This window comes from Capsicum annuum, chromosome 12 (genome assembly GCF_002878395.1).
Source record: "Capsicum annuum cultivar UCD-10X-F1 chromosome 12, UCD10Xv1.1, whole genome shotgun sequence".
NCBI lineage: Eukaryota > Viridiplantae > Streptophyta > Magnoliopsida > Solanales > Solanaceae > Capsicum > Capsicum annuum.
The window spans coordinates 19,222,466-19,240,360 of NC_061122.1; the positions used below are offsets into that span (position 1 = coordinate 19,222,466).

A 17,895-nucleotide genomic window follows, 5' to 3' on the forward strand; every position below is an offset into this window, starting at 1 on the left:
CCACTGATTGGGCGAATATCATACCCATATAGTTCATGGTTTACTAGATGTCAGTGCAAACTGTACAGTTTAGGCTTGTTGTTTCAAATGGTTATGCCATTACATTTTAACTTATAAATTGCTTGTCTCTCTCCTTGGGTCGCATATCAATACTCATCGTTACTCATTGTACTAACGGTCCCCAAATGCAACATCCTTTCATGATGTAGGTTCCAAAGCAGTCTCCCATGACCCTGCTCAGCACTAGGATTCTTTTGGGACAACTACTAGCAAGTGGTGAGTCATTCATCTTTCACAAGGTCTGTGTTTCATTTAGTAGAACTTTGCTTATCTTATTTATGATATTGTCAGGGCCATGTTTTGGCATAGGATTTTCATTTACATTGTTAGAGGCTTCATAGACCGAATTAGACATACATTTCATGTTGTTTTCCAAGACTTGGATTCTTAATTATGTACTATGAACCTCATATGTTATGGGCCTATTTCCACAACTTTTTTTTATGACTATTCTTATGATGTAATGCTAAGGGGTTATCTTTGTCCTTTATAGGATTGGGATTCTCGTCACAGCCAAAGCCTCGTCTCGGATTGTGACATAGGTCAATTGTTCTCGTACGGCTCTGGCAATTACAGCAGAGTAATGAAATGCACACTGTAGTAGTTCTTTTCATGTCCTCTAATGAGAAGCATTCTCTCCCATTGCTAATTATATATACACACATCATCTTGAAGAAGAAGCTTAGTTTTTGCAAATATCAAAGGAACATTCTCTTAAGCAAAAGCTGAATTTGTTTTCTGATAGTACAAATATTTAACAACTTAGAAACTTTTTGTTCATAGTTGAATATGTCTTTGTTTCTAGGTTAATTGAGTCTTTGTCTTGGTTCTTCCAATTGTAAATCGCTTCTCAATTAGAGATTCTCGTGGATATTTCTCTTAATTTTATATTGAGATGCTTTTTTAGCTAGAGTTAGCTAATGGATGATGAAAACGACTAAAATTCAGGAGAGTAAAAGAATGATTGGACTCTATTCAATTGGCTAAGATTCTCATTCATCTGAAGTACAACAATTGATGATCTCTTTAGATAGAGTTTTTACGAACGTAAAATTAAAAAAAAAAAAAAAGCAGTCCTCTAACCCTACTATTACTCAACTACTAACAGACTCAAAAGATTCAGCTACTTTTATTCAACAAACCTCTAACTTGCTAAAGACTCAGTCAACTAAAACACTAACAACGATTGAAAGAGAAAAACAATAACCAACAATCTCTCCCTTAAACTGAAAGTCACACTGTCAGTATAACATCCTTAAAATAGACAACACATTTAAAATGTGATTTTCCAAATTGCAAACACCAAGTAGTTTTCTGAACTTCAGGAAGGATGCCAACTTGAGAGATTTAGTAAACACATCAACAATCTGATTTTCACTTCTGGAGAAAATGAGATCAATTACTCCATCTTTTATGAGGTCCCTTAAGAAATGAAATTTGACATTAATATGTTTATTTCGCCCATGCTGAATAGCATTTTTGGAGAGCTTTATTGCTGAACTTGCTGTCACACTAAATGATAGTGTAGAGCCATTTTGCTTGAAATTAATTTCTTCAAGAGCCTTGCGCATCCAAATTGCTTGATAGGCACATGCTGCTTCTACATATTCAGCTTCAGTAGTTGATAAAGTTGCAATTGATTGCTTTCGTACAGACCATGAAATTTCTCCCGACCCCATCGTAAAGACATAACCAAACATACTCTTCCAATTATCCAAATTTCTAGCATAATCACTGTCAGTAAAGCCAACCAAGTCTGACTTTTCTCCTTTCGCATAGAACAGACCATAATTAGTAGTTCCTTGCAAATAGCGAAAAGTTCTCTTTGCGGCTAGAAGATGCACCTCTTTGGGACTTTCCATGTATCTTCTAATAAGACTTAGAGAATACATAATATCAGGCCTTGTGGCCGTTAAATACATCAAGCTTCCCACTATTTGCTTGTAGAGAGTGTTGTCAACTCTTCTTCCTCTAGGTTCTTTAGTGAGCTTTGAACCAAACTCAGTGGAACTGCTGGTAGAGTTGCAACCCTTCATCTGAAACCTGTCCAAAATCTCTTGAGCATACTTCTTTTGTGCGATGAAAATCCCATCAGTAGATTGAACAACTTCAATGCCAAGAAAGTAATGTATCATTCCAATATCAGTCATATCAAATTCAACCTTCATGGACTTCTTAAAAATTTCAACCATGGAGATATCATTTTCAGTGTAAATCAAATCATCCACATAAAAACAAATAATGAGCATTTTTCCTTTATCATCAATCTTTATAAAGAGTGTGTGCTCATATGGACATTTCTTAAATCCCTCCTTAGAAAATAAGCATTTATACGACTATATCAAGATCGTGGGGCTTGTTATAGTCCATATAATGCCTTCTTTAATTTACACACCTTATGCTCTTCTCCAACCTTGGCATAACCAGGAGGTTAATCAATAAATACCTGTTCATCCAAGTCCCCATGTACGAAGGCTGCTTTAACATCCATTTGAAAAATAGGCCATGAGTGTTGAGAAACCAAAGCTATCACTGATATGATAGGGTTAAGTCATGCCACCGGAGCAAAAGCTTCCCTGTAGTCCACACCGAACTTTTGTTTATTGCCTTTAGCTACTAAGGGTGCTTTGTGCTGCTCAACTTCACCTTCCTTGTTCATCTTTTTCTTGTATATCCGCTTAACATTAATTTTCTTATGCCCTTCTGGAAGCTCAATCAACTCCCAAGAGTCATTTCTAGCAATTGCGACAATTTCTTGAACCATTGCCTTTCACCATTTTGCATCTTTGATAGCTTCTTCAAAAGTAGTAGGATCACAATATGAAAATAGGGCAAAATGAATGAGTCGATATTCCAATTGATTAATTCCAGTTACCTCAAAATCTGTCATCCATGTGGGTCTTCTTTTTTATCGTTGAGGTCACTCCTCTTGTTTTGTAGGAGCTGAAACTAGTGATTAAATAGGATCTAAATTTGTCAACTGTTTTGTCTCCTCCAGTTGTAGTATTTCCTCTTCAGAAGCTACTGGAACAAGCTGATGATTTCCTTTGTCCTTCCATGGTCAGGTGGCATCTTCATCAAAGATTACTTCATGGGTAATGACAATTTCCTTGGTGTTAAGATTATATAACTTATAAGTCTTAGAATGATTACTAATGCCAAGAAAAAATCATTTTTCTCCTTTATCATCTAACTTGATCCTTTTTGGTCTGGAACATAATCATAAGCCATACATTCGAAGATTCTGGCCTGGTCAATTCTTGGTTTTTGTCGTCTCTATGCCTCCTCTGAAGTCATATTTTGAATAGACAAAGTTGGACTTCTGTTTAAAATATGAATACTCCAGTCAACAGCTTCTGGCCAAAAAAATTTTGAGACACCGCTCCTTGTCAAAATTCTACTCACCATGTTGAGGATTGTGCGATTCTTTCGCTCACAAACACCATTTTGCTGAGATGTGTAAGTTGTAGTAAGTTGACTCCTGATTCCATTTTTCTCACAGAATTTCATAAATTCCTGAGAATTGAACTCTCCTCCATCAGTACGAAGAACTTTCAATGGACTGCCAACTTCTTTCTCAACAAGTACTTTAAAACATTTTAAAACGTCAAATGCTTCGGACTTTTCTTGTAAAAAATACTCCCATATTTTCTGATTGAAGTCATCAATAAAGGTTATGAAGTACCTTTCTCCACCATTGAAATTTGGATTTATCGGTCCACATACATCTGAGTGCACCAATTCCAGCAATGCCTTTGCTCTCCAAGATTTGCCTTGTAGAAATTGACTGCGAGGTTGTTTGCTAACAACACAACTTTCAGAAGTTCCTGAAGGAGCTACAATTTAAGGAAGGCTGTTCACCATGGTCTTTTGATTTAGCATTCTCAGTGTGTTAAAATTAAGGTGCCCATAACAAAAATGCCACAACCGTGCCTCATCCTTTAATTTAGCAAAAAACATGTATGATAAACATTGTGGAGATAGAGAAGGAACATTCTATTTCTAGTCATTTAACTTGAGCAATTAGTCCAAGTTGGGCATATAGAATTCTACAAACTCAATCTTTTATGCATATTTCATGCCCTTTATCTTGCAATTAGCCAATGCTCAAAAGATAGGTCTTCAAATCTGGAACAAAAAGAACATTAGCAATTGTCTGGCTGAAATCTCTATTGGTTTGAATTAGAACCTGCACTTTTCTTATGGATGCAACTTTGGAGTTGTTCCCAAACTTCACACAATCTCGAAAGATTCATCCAAGGCAGAGAAAACTAACTTATCTCCACTCATATGATTGCTACATCCAGAGTCGAGGTACCATAAATTCTTATTTATTTCCTCCTTCATGTGGCAAACCATCAACAAAGAGATCTCTTCTTCCTCCTGTTCGGAAAAATTAGATTCCTGTACATGCAGATTAGACAAATTTGTTCGGCATTCTGATTAATAATGACCGAACTTGTGGCATCTGTAATATTCAATTTTAGACTTGTTTGATGACTTTGAGTTATAGCCACCTCTTCCCTTTCCTCTACCTTGATTATCATGGTAGTGACGCACTGATTATTTACACTATTGCCTCAGCATCTGTCTCTGCCTCTGCCTCTACTATTACCTCTATTGTTCTTCGGAACAATCATCTGTTGAGGCATTCAATGCCACCTCCTCTTTTTCTTGTTGAGTGATTTTTTTGCTCATGGATCAACAAAGAACTTTGTAATTCATCAATTTAAAGCATATCAATATCATGAGACTCTTCAATAACACAAACGACAAAGTTAAATATTGGTGTCATTGATCAAAGAATCGTTTCAACAATTATAACTTCATTTGACTTATCATCGTGGATCCGCATCTTGTTGACGACTATCGTCACCCATTAAAAATAGTCAGTAATGGACTCTTTAGATTTCATTCGAAGAGTTTCGAACTCTGAACGAAGTGCTTGAAGCTGTTGCCTCTTTGCCCTTGTTGATCCTTGATATTTCTTCTTCATGGAGTCCCAAATCATCTTAGAGGTGTCTTTAGAAAGAATAGTTTCCATGATTGACTAATCAATTGCTTGGAAAAGATAATTCTTCGCCTTGAGGTCCTTTGACTTTTTCGCTTCTACTTCTGCTCTTTGTGGGTCTGACACTGTTATGCCTTCTGCGGGTTCTGGCATGCCATCCATAACCACTTGCCAGTACTCCTTTGATCTTAGGAAATTCTCTATCAATATGCTCAAATGGTCACAGTGGCCATTAAAGCGAGGAATGGATGCCTGCACAAAGTTTTTTGAAGCCATACGTTCGCGTTGCTGCTACAATTTTCTTATGCATTTTTCTCGTAAAACTGGTGCTGAAACCACCGATGAAAAAGACTAAACTTTAGGAGAGTAAAAGAATGATAGGACTCTATTCAATTGGCTGAAGTATAACAATTGATCTCTTTAGATAGAGTTTTTACTAACGTAAATTAAATAAAGCAATCCACTAACTCGTACTATTACTCAGCTACTAATAGGCTCAAAAGATTCAGCTACTTTTATTCAACAAACCACTAATTTGCTAAAGACTCGATCAACTAAAACACTAACAACGACTGAAAGAGAAAAACAATAACAAACAATGGAGTCTTTCTAGTAGTACTGTGAAATAGGTGTAGCAATAGAGGTATTGCTAGTGAGTAGGGATTACGAGTTTAATTCCTAGATTTCATAGAGTTGTAATCAAAATCGTTGCTTGTTGATTGGTGAAGTTGTTGGTGAAATCCTACAGAGATAAGATCACGGTTTTACTCTCTTGAATAAGAAGGTTTCCACATTAAACATCTTGTATCTTTACTTTTATTGCATTTTACTTTATGTTCATGTTGTTCTTCGTTTATCTCATACTAAAACCAAGTATCAAATTAGATCCTAATTATTATTATGAATTCAACCATCAAGACATACAAAAATTCAAATTTGACAAATAAAATTAACCGAAGTAGTACTTCTCAATTCTCAATTTGGTGTGGTGTCCACTTTCCTTTACTTTTGTAAAGCCAAAAAAGGAAAAATAATTATGGAAACGAGGTTTGAGAAATAAGATATATAAAAGGAAAATAATTATGGAAACAAGTTTGAGAGCTAAGATCTAGAAAAGGAAAATAATTTGATGGAATAAAATAAAGTTAAATAGGAGTTAATTTATCAGGATATTTCATTTAGATACTTGAATTAAATTTTTTTAAAATTAAACATTTCAACTTTAAATTTGTTAAGTGTTTTAATTAGACACTTTTGATTCAAGTTATGAAAAAAATCATGCATGTTTTCATTCGTCTTAATCACCTACAATATATCACCTCCTTTAATTATATGTATCAATATCAAGTAGAAAATGATTGAAGTTGTACACATTATTGAGGTAAATACATATAATTAAAAAAGTGGCTTACACATGATTTTTTTTTCAAATATTTAAATCGAAAGTTTAATTCAAACACTTTATTAAAAATTGAGGTGTTCAACTGAAACAAGATTTAATTTGAGTATTTAAATAAAATATCTGATAAATTTAAAGGGGTGGTTATGTATGTTGGTTTCAAGATTAAAAGTATGAATGAAAAATAGAGGGAATTAAGTGGAGGAGAAATTGAGATAACACTTAAAAAAGGAAAGTGTACTCAAAAGAAAGGAAAGTCCACTAATTTCCCACATTGGTGGGAGAATGAAACTTTCATGTGTTTATATTAAGAAACACAAACTCCACAAGTTAAGTGAGACAAGAACCAAGAGGTGCCTCATGTCGCCGTCGTCGTCGTTCGTTCGGCTTCGGCTTCATATGATCGATGCAATTAATTTTTTAGATAAAATTTATTTACATATTCCAAAAATACAATAGTTTTTGTTTCTCCATTAACATACCTGCATGCAGTGCAGAAACAACTGCAGAAATGCAAAATGCTTCCTCACAAGGGATGCAACCCTTCAACGAAATGAAACAAAAAAGGTATGACCTATTTGGATGGTTGTGACTGCTCGGAAAAGAAACACTATTTCAAATGGAGAGACATGACTATTCAGAAAATATACACCTTTCCAATGAACCATTTCCTTCTTTCCGAAGAGGCACTTGATCATGGCTATATAAACCTACATTTTTTCACAGGTTTAGTACAAAAGTTTTCTGTATTAAAACACTTCTTGTCTTCTTACAAACACCGTGTGATCATCTCCCGTCGAGTGAGTTCAAAGAAAACCAGAACGTTTGAGGTACCGCTACTTTCTGGTTGTGAAGTCATTTTATCCTAGGAGGAAAATTCCGCAACCTCGGGTACTTGAGAGGAATTATTTCCTTAAGGAAGCTTCGTGAATTCGAAGGACTTGGCTTATTCTATTTTATCTTATTTCTTAATAATAGAACACACTTCTTTGATAGTTCATAGTGAACTTGTGTTGAAGGTATTGGACAACTTCATAAGTGTTCTTGAAACGTCTTGAAATTGTTTTGAAGTTTACTGAACTAACATACAAATTTTGTGTACCGAAAACAACAATCTTAAGAAAATAACCAGAATCTATATATTTGGTTTATGGAGAATAAATCTTTATGCTTTCCACTCTGTTTGAACTTAACATGTAATTTGAAGTCATAAAAACTTCATCACAAATTAAATGTCACTCAGTTAATGATTGAAAGTCACAAAACTTCATCGTTAAACTAGAAACAAGAGGTTGTTAAATTTGCTACAACTGTATTAGTAGTAGTTTGATATACTAAAGTTGACTATCTTTTTGTGATAGGAAAATGACTACTGATAGTCATATGAATGATGTTGGGAAAAGTATGGCAACAGCTAATATTGCCACAATGAGTTGTACAAGTGTTCCGCAGGCAATGGTACCAGCGGAGAAACCCAAAAAATTCATGGGTGTTGATTTTAAAAGGTGGTAATAGAAGATATTCTTCTACCATAAAACATTGTGTCTTCAAAGATTTACATCTGAAAAAGCTTCAAAGGTGCCCAAAGGAACTTCAGACCAGGAAAAATTTGTCGTAATGGACACGTGGAAACACTCTGATTTCCTATGCAGGAATTACATTCTAAGTGGACTCCAAGATGACCTATACAGCGTGTACAGTGGAATGAAAACATCAAAAGAGTTGTGGAGTGCACTGGAAAAAAATACAAGACTGAGGATGTTGGAACCAAGAAGTTCTTTGTTGCAAGATTCCTTGAGTTTAAAATGATTGACAGCAAGTCTGTTGTGTCTCAAATACAGGAACTACAATTTATCATCCACGATCTCCTTGTGGAAGGTATGATTTTAGTAAATACCTTTATTGAACATGTTAAAAATGTTCTTAATGTTCACATAAACTTTATTATATGTTTGATTGTGAACGAGGCGTTTAAGTCACGGAAATAATAAAGAAGTTGCCACCTATGTGGAATGACTTTAAGAACTACTTGAAACATAAACAAAAGGAGATGACAGTCAAAGATATCATAGTGAGACTATACATTAAAGAAGGCAAGAAAGTTGTGGAAAGAAAGTCGAAAGGAAATTCTGCAATGAGCGAAGCAAACATTGTAGAAGGCGACCACAACAACTCAAAAAAATGAAAGAAAGCTGAACAAGAAAGAAATCAATCTAAGAAGAAATTCAAGAAAAAATGCTTCAATTATGGCAAGATTGGCCACAAGTCGACAGATTGTCGTACCCCAAAGAAAGGCAAAAAGAAGGACCAAACAAATATGGTTGAATCCAAGAAAGAAATAGACTATCTGTGTGCCATGCTGTCTTTAATGCAACTTGGTGGGAAATCCTTGAGAATGGTGGATGGATTCTGGTGCCACCCACCACGTTTGTGCAAATAAGGATTTGTTTGCTGCATTTACTCTGGCTCAAGGAAAAGAGAAGATCTATATGGCAAACTCCACAACTGCAAAAGTTGAAAGAGCAGGAAAGGTCTGCCTGAAAATGACATCAGGCAAAGTATTGACTTTGAACAATGTCCTTTATGTATCAGAGTTACAGAAGAACATAATTTTTGTATCACTTCTAGATAAAAATGAATTCAAATGTGTATTTATTTTTAAAAAAAATTGTACTTAGTAAAGGAGAAGTGTACGTAGGAAAAGGCCTATTCAAAATGAATGTTGAAATCAATCAAAGTTCAGTTTTTTCTTACTTGCTTTAGTCTAATGATTTGTGGCATGAACGATTAGGATACAATCACAAAACATTGTGAAAACTGATTAACTTAGAAGTTTTGTCAAACTTTGAGTGCAGTAAATCAAAATGTCAAACGTGTGCGGAATCAAAGTATTCTAAGCATCTGTATATGTCCGTTGAAAGGAATTTCAAAACCTTAGACTTAATCCACACTAACATTTGTGATATGAAGTCAACACTATCTCGTGTTGGAAAAAAGTATTTTGTAACTTTTATTGATGATTTCACAAGATAATGTTATGTCTATTTTTTAAACAATAAGGATGAAGCAATAGATACGTTTAGGCAATATAAACTAGAAGTTGAAAATCAGTTAGAGAAAAAGATCAAAATAATAAGAAGTGATAGGGGTGAAGAATATGAATCTCCCTTTGCAGAAATATGAGTAGATAGTATAATTGTCCATCAAACTACAGCCCTATATTCACCTCAATCTAATGGAATTGCGAAAAGGAAAAATCAAACCTTAAAGGAAATGATGAATGTCTTACTTATATGTAACTCCCCGAATCTGGTACCTAGAACGTTACACGGTGCTCATGACCCCAAAAGACCATAATCTAACCCATGAATGATATCTGTATCTGTATACTATATACATATTGTATAATGCAGAAACATGAACTGAAAGGCCATAAGGTTCAAAACTATAACATTAGATATGACAAATCATAACATGTGGATGGGGTATGAAATACCCAAAACATAACTGAAATAAGCTATCTAAATATACTGTAGCCTGAAAAGCCTCTAAACATGACTTTCTAAATAAGGAGTTAATAGGACATGTCCCCAACTAACTCCAACTAATAAATAAATTAATGAGCTAATACAATGCTGATCGTGTCCTCAAAAGATGAGGACTCACTTCTAACTCTGACTGCTGAGACTGGAATCTACTGATGCTCTGGAGCTCGTGTCTCTGAACCTATGGTATAAGACACTATAGCACAAATACGCTAGTACTTTGAATGTACTGGTATGCATGTGAGGTTGAATGCATAGGGTTCATATACATAAACAAATATAATAACAGACTGACTATCATGAGTGTGAGAGTACTTGCATGAGACATAAATACTAACGCTGATACCATGATAACATGACATACTGATAACTGATATAACTGATAACATGAGTGACCGTATTTAACAGTCCCTGAATCTGATGAAACTAGATGAGTTCTGTACTGTATCTGAGTTGACTGTATCTGACAGTCCTAAATAATAAAGAACTATCTGAGTTTTTTTACAGAGGCTGATATTGAGACTATGGTAGATAGTCATCTAAACGACATGCCCCAAATGATGCACTATAGATAAATCGAGTTCCAATCTGTGCCCTGATTAGAAGGGTGTTAATACCGCACTACTGGTATGGATAACATGTGAGTGACCCTAATATAAGAGGTAAATCTAATGAGAATGGTACGAACCCTCACATACCCTCATATAGCAGTCTATGATGTCTCAACCTATGCTAGCTACATAGTTCTGGAATGCAAGGATTGCTTCTAAGAATCACACCCTTATATTACAGGTGAGTTCCTACCCTTGGGTTCGCTCAGTGCTAATTTCTACTCCCATCTGAATAGACACTGAATATGATTTTATGAAACTGAACATAGACTGAGTTACTGACTTCCGTTAACTAATGAAATACTGCTGATATTTGACAACTGACTGAGTTCATGAGATCATAGAGATTTTTTGAGTCATAAAACTGTCTGAAGTCTAAGGATCATAGATTGACTAAGAGTATCATGAAAACATGACATGGCTCTAAGCACACAGCTAGTATTTTGGGTACGAGTACTCCCAGGACTCGATAGAAGGAAACTTACAAAGCATGACTTTCTTGAATACATAATAATCACCATAATGCATTTACTGAAGCATTTCATCAAACATTTGATAGGCAAAAGCTTGAACGTACATGGGGATTTCATGACAACATGCTAGTTAGGCACTTTTCCTTTATTTAGGCATTAAATCAAGCATATTGTAGGCATAGTACATGTAAACATCATTGTACAACAATTAAACATCATCGTCACATTCTAATTTCATCATTCAAGGGTTTAGTCATAGGTTTGCATGAATCTATATCTATAATAATTAAACCCACATAAAAATTATCACCCAACATGTAGTAGAATTTAATTTCTCATTTATCAACGTGAACAAGAATAGCTCAATCATAAAATCATAAATAAAATCCATAACTTGAAGTTGGAAAAGGGATTCTTGGACTTCATGGACGAAAGGAGTCCGTGAATGAACACTATGCATACCTGGGTTAATATTCTTGATGTTATTGAACTTGAAGAATTGACAATCCCTTAGTTCTTGAACAAGATTAGATTTTGTTCTTGGAGATTAATGTTAAAGATAAATCCTAATATTGGTTGTGAAGTAATAATGTACCAAATGGATGAAATCGGACATAATTGGGTATATATACAGGTGGGTGGTAAATGACTAAATTACCCTTTAAAAACAGCTTTAATTTGCTGAATCGGGACCTGCAACGGTGGTTGCGATGGTCCGTTACTGGGTTGACGGTCCATCGGTCCTGACCGTCACTTCTAGGCAGAATGGGGTCTTACTATTGTGGCTGTGATGGCTTGGGCGATCATCTATCATAGGTTTGATCCAGAAGGTGGCCTCATTGTTTTCCTTGCGACGGCCTGAGCGACGGTCCGTCGGCTTGGGCCATCACTCCTAACAAGAAGGTAGTTCTCACTGCCTTGCTGTGATGGTCATGGGCGATGGTCCGTCACTAGTCCAACGATCCATCGGCCTCACTGTCGCACCTGGGAGGTTTTACTTCCATCCGTCTTTTGGCTATAACTTTCTCCTCCGATGTCGAATTTTGATGAAATTGGTATCGTTGGAATGCTAATTCAATTTCCACATGAAAAAAGTGAAAATATTAAAAATACCACATGTACAAAAGTGGATTCATCTTTTAATGGAAGCTTTCAATATTCTTGAGATGATTTCAAGCTAGGAAAAAGTACGGGGTATTACAATATCTCCCCCTTGAGAACATTCATCCTCGAATGAGACTGAGAGTGAGGGGAGAAGATAACCAACGTACATACTGAACATGAACAATTGAAACATGATCTCATAACATACATGACTTATAACTAAGCATATCATACTGAACACGCTTATCTAATGCATGTGTAACTGATTCATGAATGCATGACTGGATGTTCTAATAAACTAAGTTTCTCACAATGAGAATGCATGCCTGATGCATAATTATATAATTAAGCTAATACATGAATACATGACTGAATATGCATTGGTATTTGATACCAAGTTTGTAACGAACACTAAACATGAAACTGAGTAAGCTTAAGGAGAACTATTACCTTGAGCTTGATCTGAGTCGGCGAAGAAGAGGTGAGGATACTTGGTACGCATGTCTGCTTCTATTTCTCAAGTAGCTCCCTCGTCAGACTGATTTCGCCAAAAAACTTTAACTAGAGGGACTTCTTTGTTCCTCAGTATATGAGTCTGAGAGTCTAGGATTTCAACTGGAATCTCTTTATAAGAGAGGTTGTTCTGAACATCAATGCTCTGAATAGGGACTACAACTGATGGGTCACCTATACAATTCTTAAGCAAAGAGACATGGAAGGCTAGATGAACTGAGGCTAGATCTGAAGGCAATTCGAGCTCATAAACTACCCTGCCAAATGGACTGAGAAACTTGAAGGGACCGACATATCGGGGACTGAGCTTTCCCTTCTTAACGAACCTCTTCACTCCCTTCATGGGAGAGATCTTTAGATAGACATAGTCACCAATCTTGAACTGGAGATCCTTTCTACGAATATCTGCATAAGACTTCTGTCGGCTCTGAGCATCCCAGAGTCCTTCTCTAATCAACTGGACTTTCTCTAAGGCGTCGAATACCACTACAAAAAATCTGATTTTTAGTTGCGACAAAAGTCGCAGCAAAAGAATCAAAAGTCGCCACTAAATATATTTAGCAGCGACATTAGGGTCGTAGAAATTACTTCCTTAACTAAAAGTATTTTGTGACGACATATGTAAGTCGCCATAAAACATACATTCTGTAGCGACAAAAGTTGCCACAAAAAAGCAAGCAAATACGCCACAAAACAATGATTTAGTGGCGATATTTTGTCTCCACAAAAGATTGAATTTTATTTTTGTTTTTAAAATGACTTTTTGCAGCGACTATGGGTCGCCACTAATACTCCCTATTTGTGGCGACTACGGGTCGCCACTAGTACTCACTTTTTTGTGGCAACTATGGTTCGCCACTAATACTCACTTTTTTCCTCAAAAAAAATATAAATTATATATTGTCTGCTTCGTTGCCAATAATACAACTACAATACTTAAAAGTACAAAGACGATATTGAAATATATTTCTCCAGAAGAGAATTATATAGTTTTTAATGGGTAATAAATCAAGGTGATATACATATAAGAAAGAAAATAACAAAATATCTTCAAACTTCTCATGGCTAACAATTTCCATCATGAAATTACCTGTCCTTGAAATAAAAAATAAAGCGAAGTTTCAATTCTAACTTGTTAAAATGCAAGTAATAATTTGAGAAATCTTAATGTAGTTTTGTAAAAGTGATGACAACAATATCTTTGAATTAAAATACTATGGAATACATTAAAGATTCCAGAATGCACAAGCTAGTTTGCCCCCTGTGGTAATCTCCCTCATTACTCACCTTACAAATGGGGATAAAAACGTACTTATCAGACTGGCTCTTCCAAAATGATAAGACTTTTAATTCCTCAAATGATGAATTACATTAAGAAAGCTTAGGAACTTTGACTCAATAAAAAATCTGCCCTTTTCTATTTTCCAAGAAATAAAATTCTCTTTTAACTACTCTTAGATAAACCAAAATAGACTAAAACGACAATGAAACTAACAAAAAGATCTAGCCAGTAAAAAAGAAAGATCTCAATTCAGCTAACACCACCAAACTTATTCATGCTAGGCATATCAATTCTTAACACATTTTTGCTTAACTTCCACTTCATTTTATCCATTATGTGGTCCTAAAATTCTATTAATTGTCAAAATTTTCAAATAATTTTACTAGAGTTTCCTTTGTAAATAGGCCTATCAAAAACCTATCAGCTAACCCGAATACATATAAATACACTTCATAAAGCGTTACAACAATGGATATTGTAATGCCATATTGATACAGGACTATGTGTGTATCAATAGATTCCAACCAACACAATAATAAAAAGATGAACAACAAGGTGCTAGTGAATCAAAATAGGCCTCACACGGCTTCACTAGACTTTGAGTTTATGTGTTTGAACAAGAAAATTAGATGAAAGACAATGTAAAAATTCTAGTGAATCAAAATAGGCATAACACAGCTTCACTAGACTTTGAGTTTGTATTTTGAACAAGAAAATGAGATAATAACAAGGCAACAATGCTAGTGAATCGAAAGAGTCCCAAACAGTTTCACTAGACTATAGATTTAACAACAGAATGTTAAAACGATAAAAATTACTCAACAGAGTACTTACACAAATCTCCTTTTCTACTTCATTAACACATTATCCATCTTCTTTGGTATTGATTTATTTACACTGAAACGAGATAAAACTCAGTGGGGCAATAAACTTGACAAGCCTACCAAAATTTGTGTATATATTATTATTCTATGCAAATTGATTGCAGAAATAAGGAAAATTTTTTAAACCAGATATGAATCTGCTTTACTTTTATAATCTGTGCAAACAAAAATTATATGTTTATCAAAGGATAGAAGCCCCTCCACACCCCTCCAACCACAACCAAAAATGAAGTTTTGGTTTGCTCATTCCAGACTAAACCAGTAGCAGCAGAGCAGATGTGAAGAGCTGAAAATTAGCATTGTAGCTAAGCCTTCTCTAGGTAAGCTATTGTTCAATGAAGAACCAAGGCGAAAGTCGTTTATCAATGAAATTAGTAATGTAGCCAACTAAGTAAAACCTACATGCCAAAATGAACAAAACAATATTAAAAGAACATCCAAATCATAAAAAGTTCACAACTTTCAAGAATACCTGCTGAAAAAATATAGAAATAAAAAGACTTTAATGGTGTGATTAGACCTTAATATGCTATCTTTTTTTCTGGTCAGTTACTGAATCAGTGCACTGCCAAAAATTACTAAATCCAACATGCCAAAATAAACTAGATATCATGAAAACAACACCCAACAAATCACATAAAGTTCAAAGTCAAAACTAAGCAAAACCCACATACCAAAATGAACAAAACAACACTAAAACAATATCCAAATCCCATTAAGTTCACAGCTTAATGCTGAAAATATAGAAGCAAAAATACTTTGATGGTGTGATTAAGCCTTAACATGCTAAAACTAAGTAAACCTCAACAACACCCAAATCAAATAAAGTTCACAACTTCAACAATACTTACTGAAAAATATAGAAACAACAAAACTTTGATGGTGTGGTTAGGCCTTAATATGCCAAAATTAAGCAAACCCCAAATGCAAAAATAAACCAAAAAACACCCAAATCACATAAAGGACTACAAACAAACACAACTCCTAAGCTCGGAAAATGTAAGCGGGGGCATAACTTTCTGCAGCTCAGACAGAAAAAGGTATACATTATAATTCATTCAAACCCAAGATACTATCAGTGTCCAGTGAACGCTAGGCTCTTGTTTCATTGCAACATCTGTGAAGATAATTTAATCTAGTTGTAGGCATTGTGCAACAGAATCTGTATAAGCGAGCTGAATTAACAAGAATTAATGTTTGCCTATCCAACCTATCATTTTCCTACCAACGTCAATCTATCATGATACTATCTCAAAATCAATGAAAACAAAATCTACACTATGAATTTAACACAACAAAATATCAAACAATTAAAATTACTTGAGAGAGATATAAGAAATGGACCTCAATTTATTTCAAATCCAACTTGTTCGATGTCGCCACCGAAATCTCGAACAAAAGTCAACCAAACAAATAAATTCAACTTCGATCTAACGCCCTTTGCATTTCCTCGCCTAAATGGAACCAAGAATCACAAACTGAAAAGACCATAACCCATCCCGTGTCGTTTTTTGATGGATTTTTTATGAATAGTCACTGAAAAGGGAATGGGGTGACTGTTCTTGTTGAATATTGGCCGGGTTTTTTTGAGGGGATTTGAAGTGCGTTGAAGCTGGTTTTAATTGGGTTTTTGGGAAGGGACGTTTCTGGTGATGGTTTAATCGAAAAATGTGGGGAAGGGGGCTGGTGGTGTTTCTCAGTGGTAGATGACCCCTTTTCCAGCAAGATTCAGGCGAAGACTCGCCGATCTTCGACCCCCTTCTCTCTGTCTCCGATCTTCCCCCTCTCACTGTTCTCTCTGTACCTCTCTCTTTCTCAATTTCTCTCTCAAATCTCCATTATCCACTCTTTTTTTTATTCTAGATGTAGATGAAATAAAAAGATTATTTGAGTTTGTTGCTGCCTATTGTAACTACACTTTTTATTTTCTTCTTGTATGTTATTAACCTTTTTTCCTATTTTACAATTTTAATAAAGTAGGACAAAGAAAATATTTTTTACTAGATATCCAATAATTGTATTCATGAAGCTCTCAGAATCCTCCTCATCCCGCCGTCAAAAGGAAACCCTAGGAATCCATTTTTCTTTGTCTTTGTAGAAATGACAACCGTTCCAGGGCAACTAGTATGGGAGATCGTGAAGAAGAACAACTTCTTTTTGGTTAAGGAGTTCGGTAATGGTACCGCCGGCGTCGTCTTCAGCAAAGAACCTAACAATCTCTATGACCTTCACTCTTACAAGCACTCTGGCTTAGAAAATAAGAAAACTATGAATATCCAGCCTGAGGGAAAATATAAAGCTATTTTGCTTGCTACATCGAAGACCAAGAAGCAAAATAAACCTTCAAGCTTGCTGAACAAATCTGTGATGAAGAAGGAGTTCCGTAGAATGGCTAAGGCTGTAACAAACCAGGTTGCAGACAACTACTACAGGATAGACCTGAAGAAGGCAGCCCTCGCAAGGTTGAGTGCTGTGAACAGGAGTCTCAAGATCGCCAAGTCAGGTGTCAAGAAGAGGAACAGGCAGGCTTAAAAGTTCATGCTAGGAAATACTATGGTTGTATGACTTGTAATGCATGGGTTTTTTTCCAGTATCAAAGTTTTGTGTTGACTTTATCTTTGTTTCTTTCTCAAGAGTAGCTATTGGCAAGGGCAATATCTCTAGTTTTGAGCTAAAATTGACTCCCTTTATCAGAGTTTATAAATATTAATCTATATCAATTTATGGCAAAAACAAAAAACAATAATTCTATTCATCAAAATTTAGGTTAATAATAAATAACATAATACTTCTCTACAAAAATTGAACACAAGAAAGAAAAATTGGATAAAAGTGGCTGCTAGTTTAATAAACATAATAATCATAATACTAATGAGATGTCCTATAAAAATAAATTAATGTTACATCAAAATTATTATAAAAACTGTCGATAATAATAACAAGAACAATAACAATTATAGTAAATATAATAATAATAGACAATATATTTGTAAATTATGAGTGTGAACATTTA

The 17,895-nt window shown here is 35.0% G+C and overlaps 2 protein-coding genes across 2 annotated transcripts; one reads left to right on the top strand and one right to left on the bottom strand.

Annotated features, from left to right (window-relative positions):
• Positions 1–1,301: 1,301 nt before the first annotated feature.
• On the bottom strand, positions 1,302–2,309 carry LOC107849409 (uncharacterized mitochondrial protein AtMg00810-like). Its single transcript, XM_016693989.2, has one exon. The coding sequence runs from the start codon at positions 2,307–2,309 to the stop codon at positions 1,302–1,304; it is 1,008 nt and encodes a 335-aa protein (XP_016549475.2).
• A 14,617-nt stretch (positions 2,310–16,926) lies between these two features.
• Positions 16,927–17,530, top strand: LOC107849880 (60S ribosomal protein L28-1-like). The gene has a single exon (XM_016694412.2). The coding sequence runs from the start codon at positions 16,983–16,985 to the stop codon at positions 17,412–17,414; it is 432 nt and encodes a 143-aa protein (XP_016549898.1). The 5' UTR covers positions 16,927–16,982; the 3' UTR covers positions 17,415–17,530.
• The last annotated feature ends 365 nt before the right edge of the window (positions 17,531–17,895 follow it).

Bases quoted from the DNA above. Each gene is read 5' to 3' on its own strand.
- LOC107849409 (XM_016693989.2), bottom strand. From the start codon at position 2,309: ATGCTCATTATTTGTTTTTATGTGGATGATTTGATTTACACTGAAAAT.
- LOC107849880 (XM_016694412.2), top strand. From the start codon at position 16,983: ATGACAACCGTTCCAGGGCAACTAGTATGGGAGATCGTGAAGAAGAAC.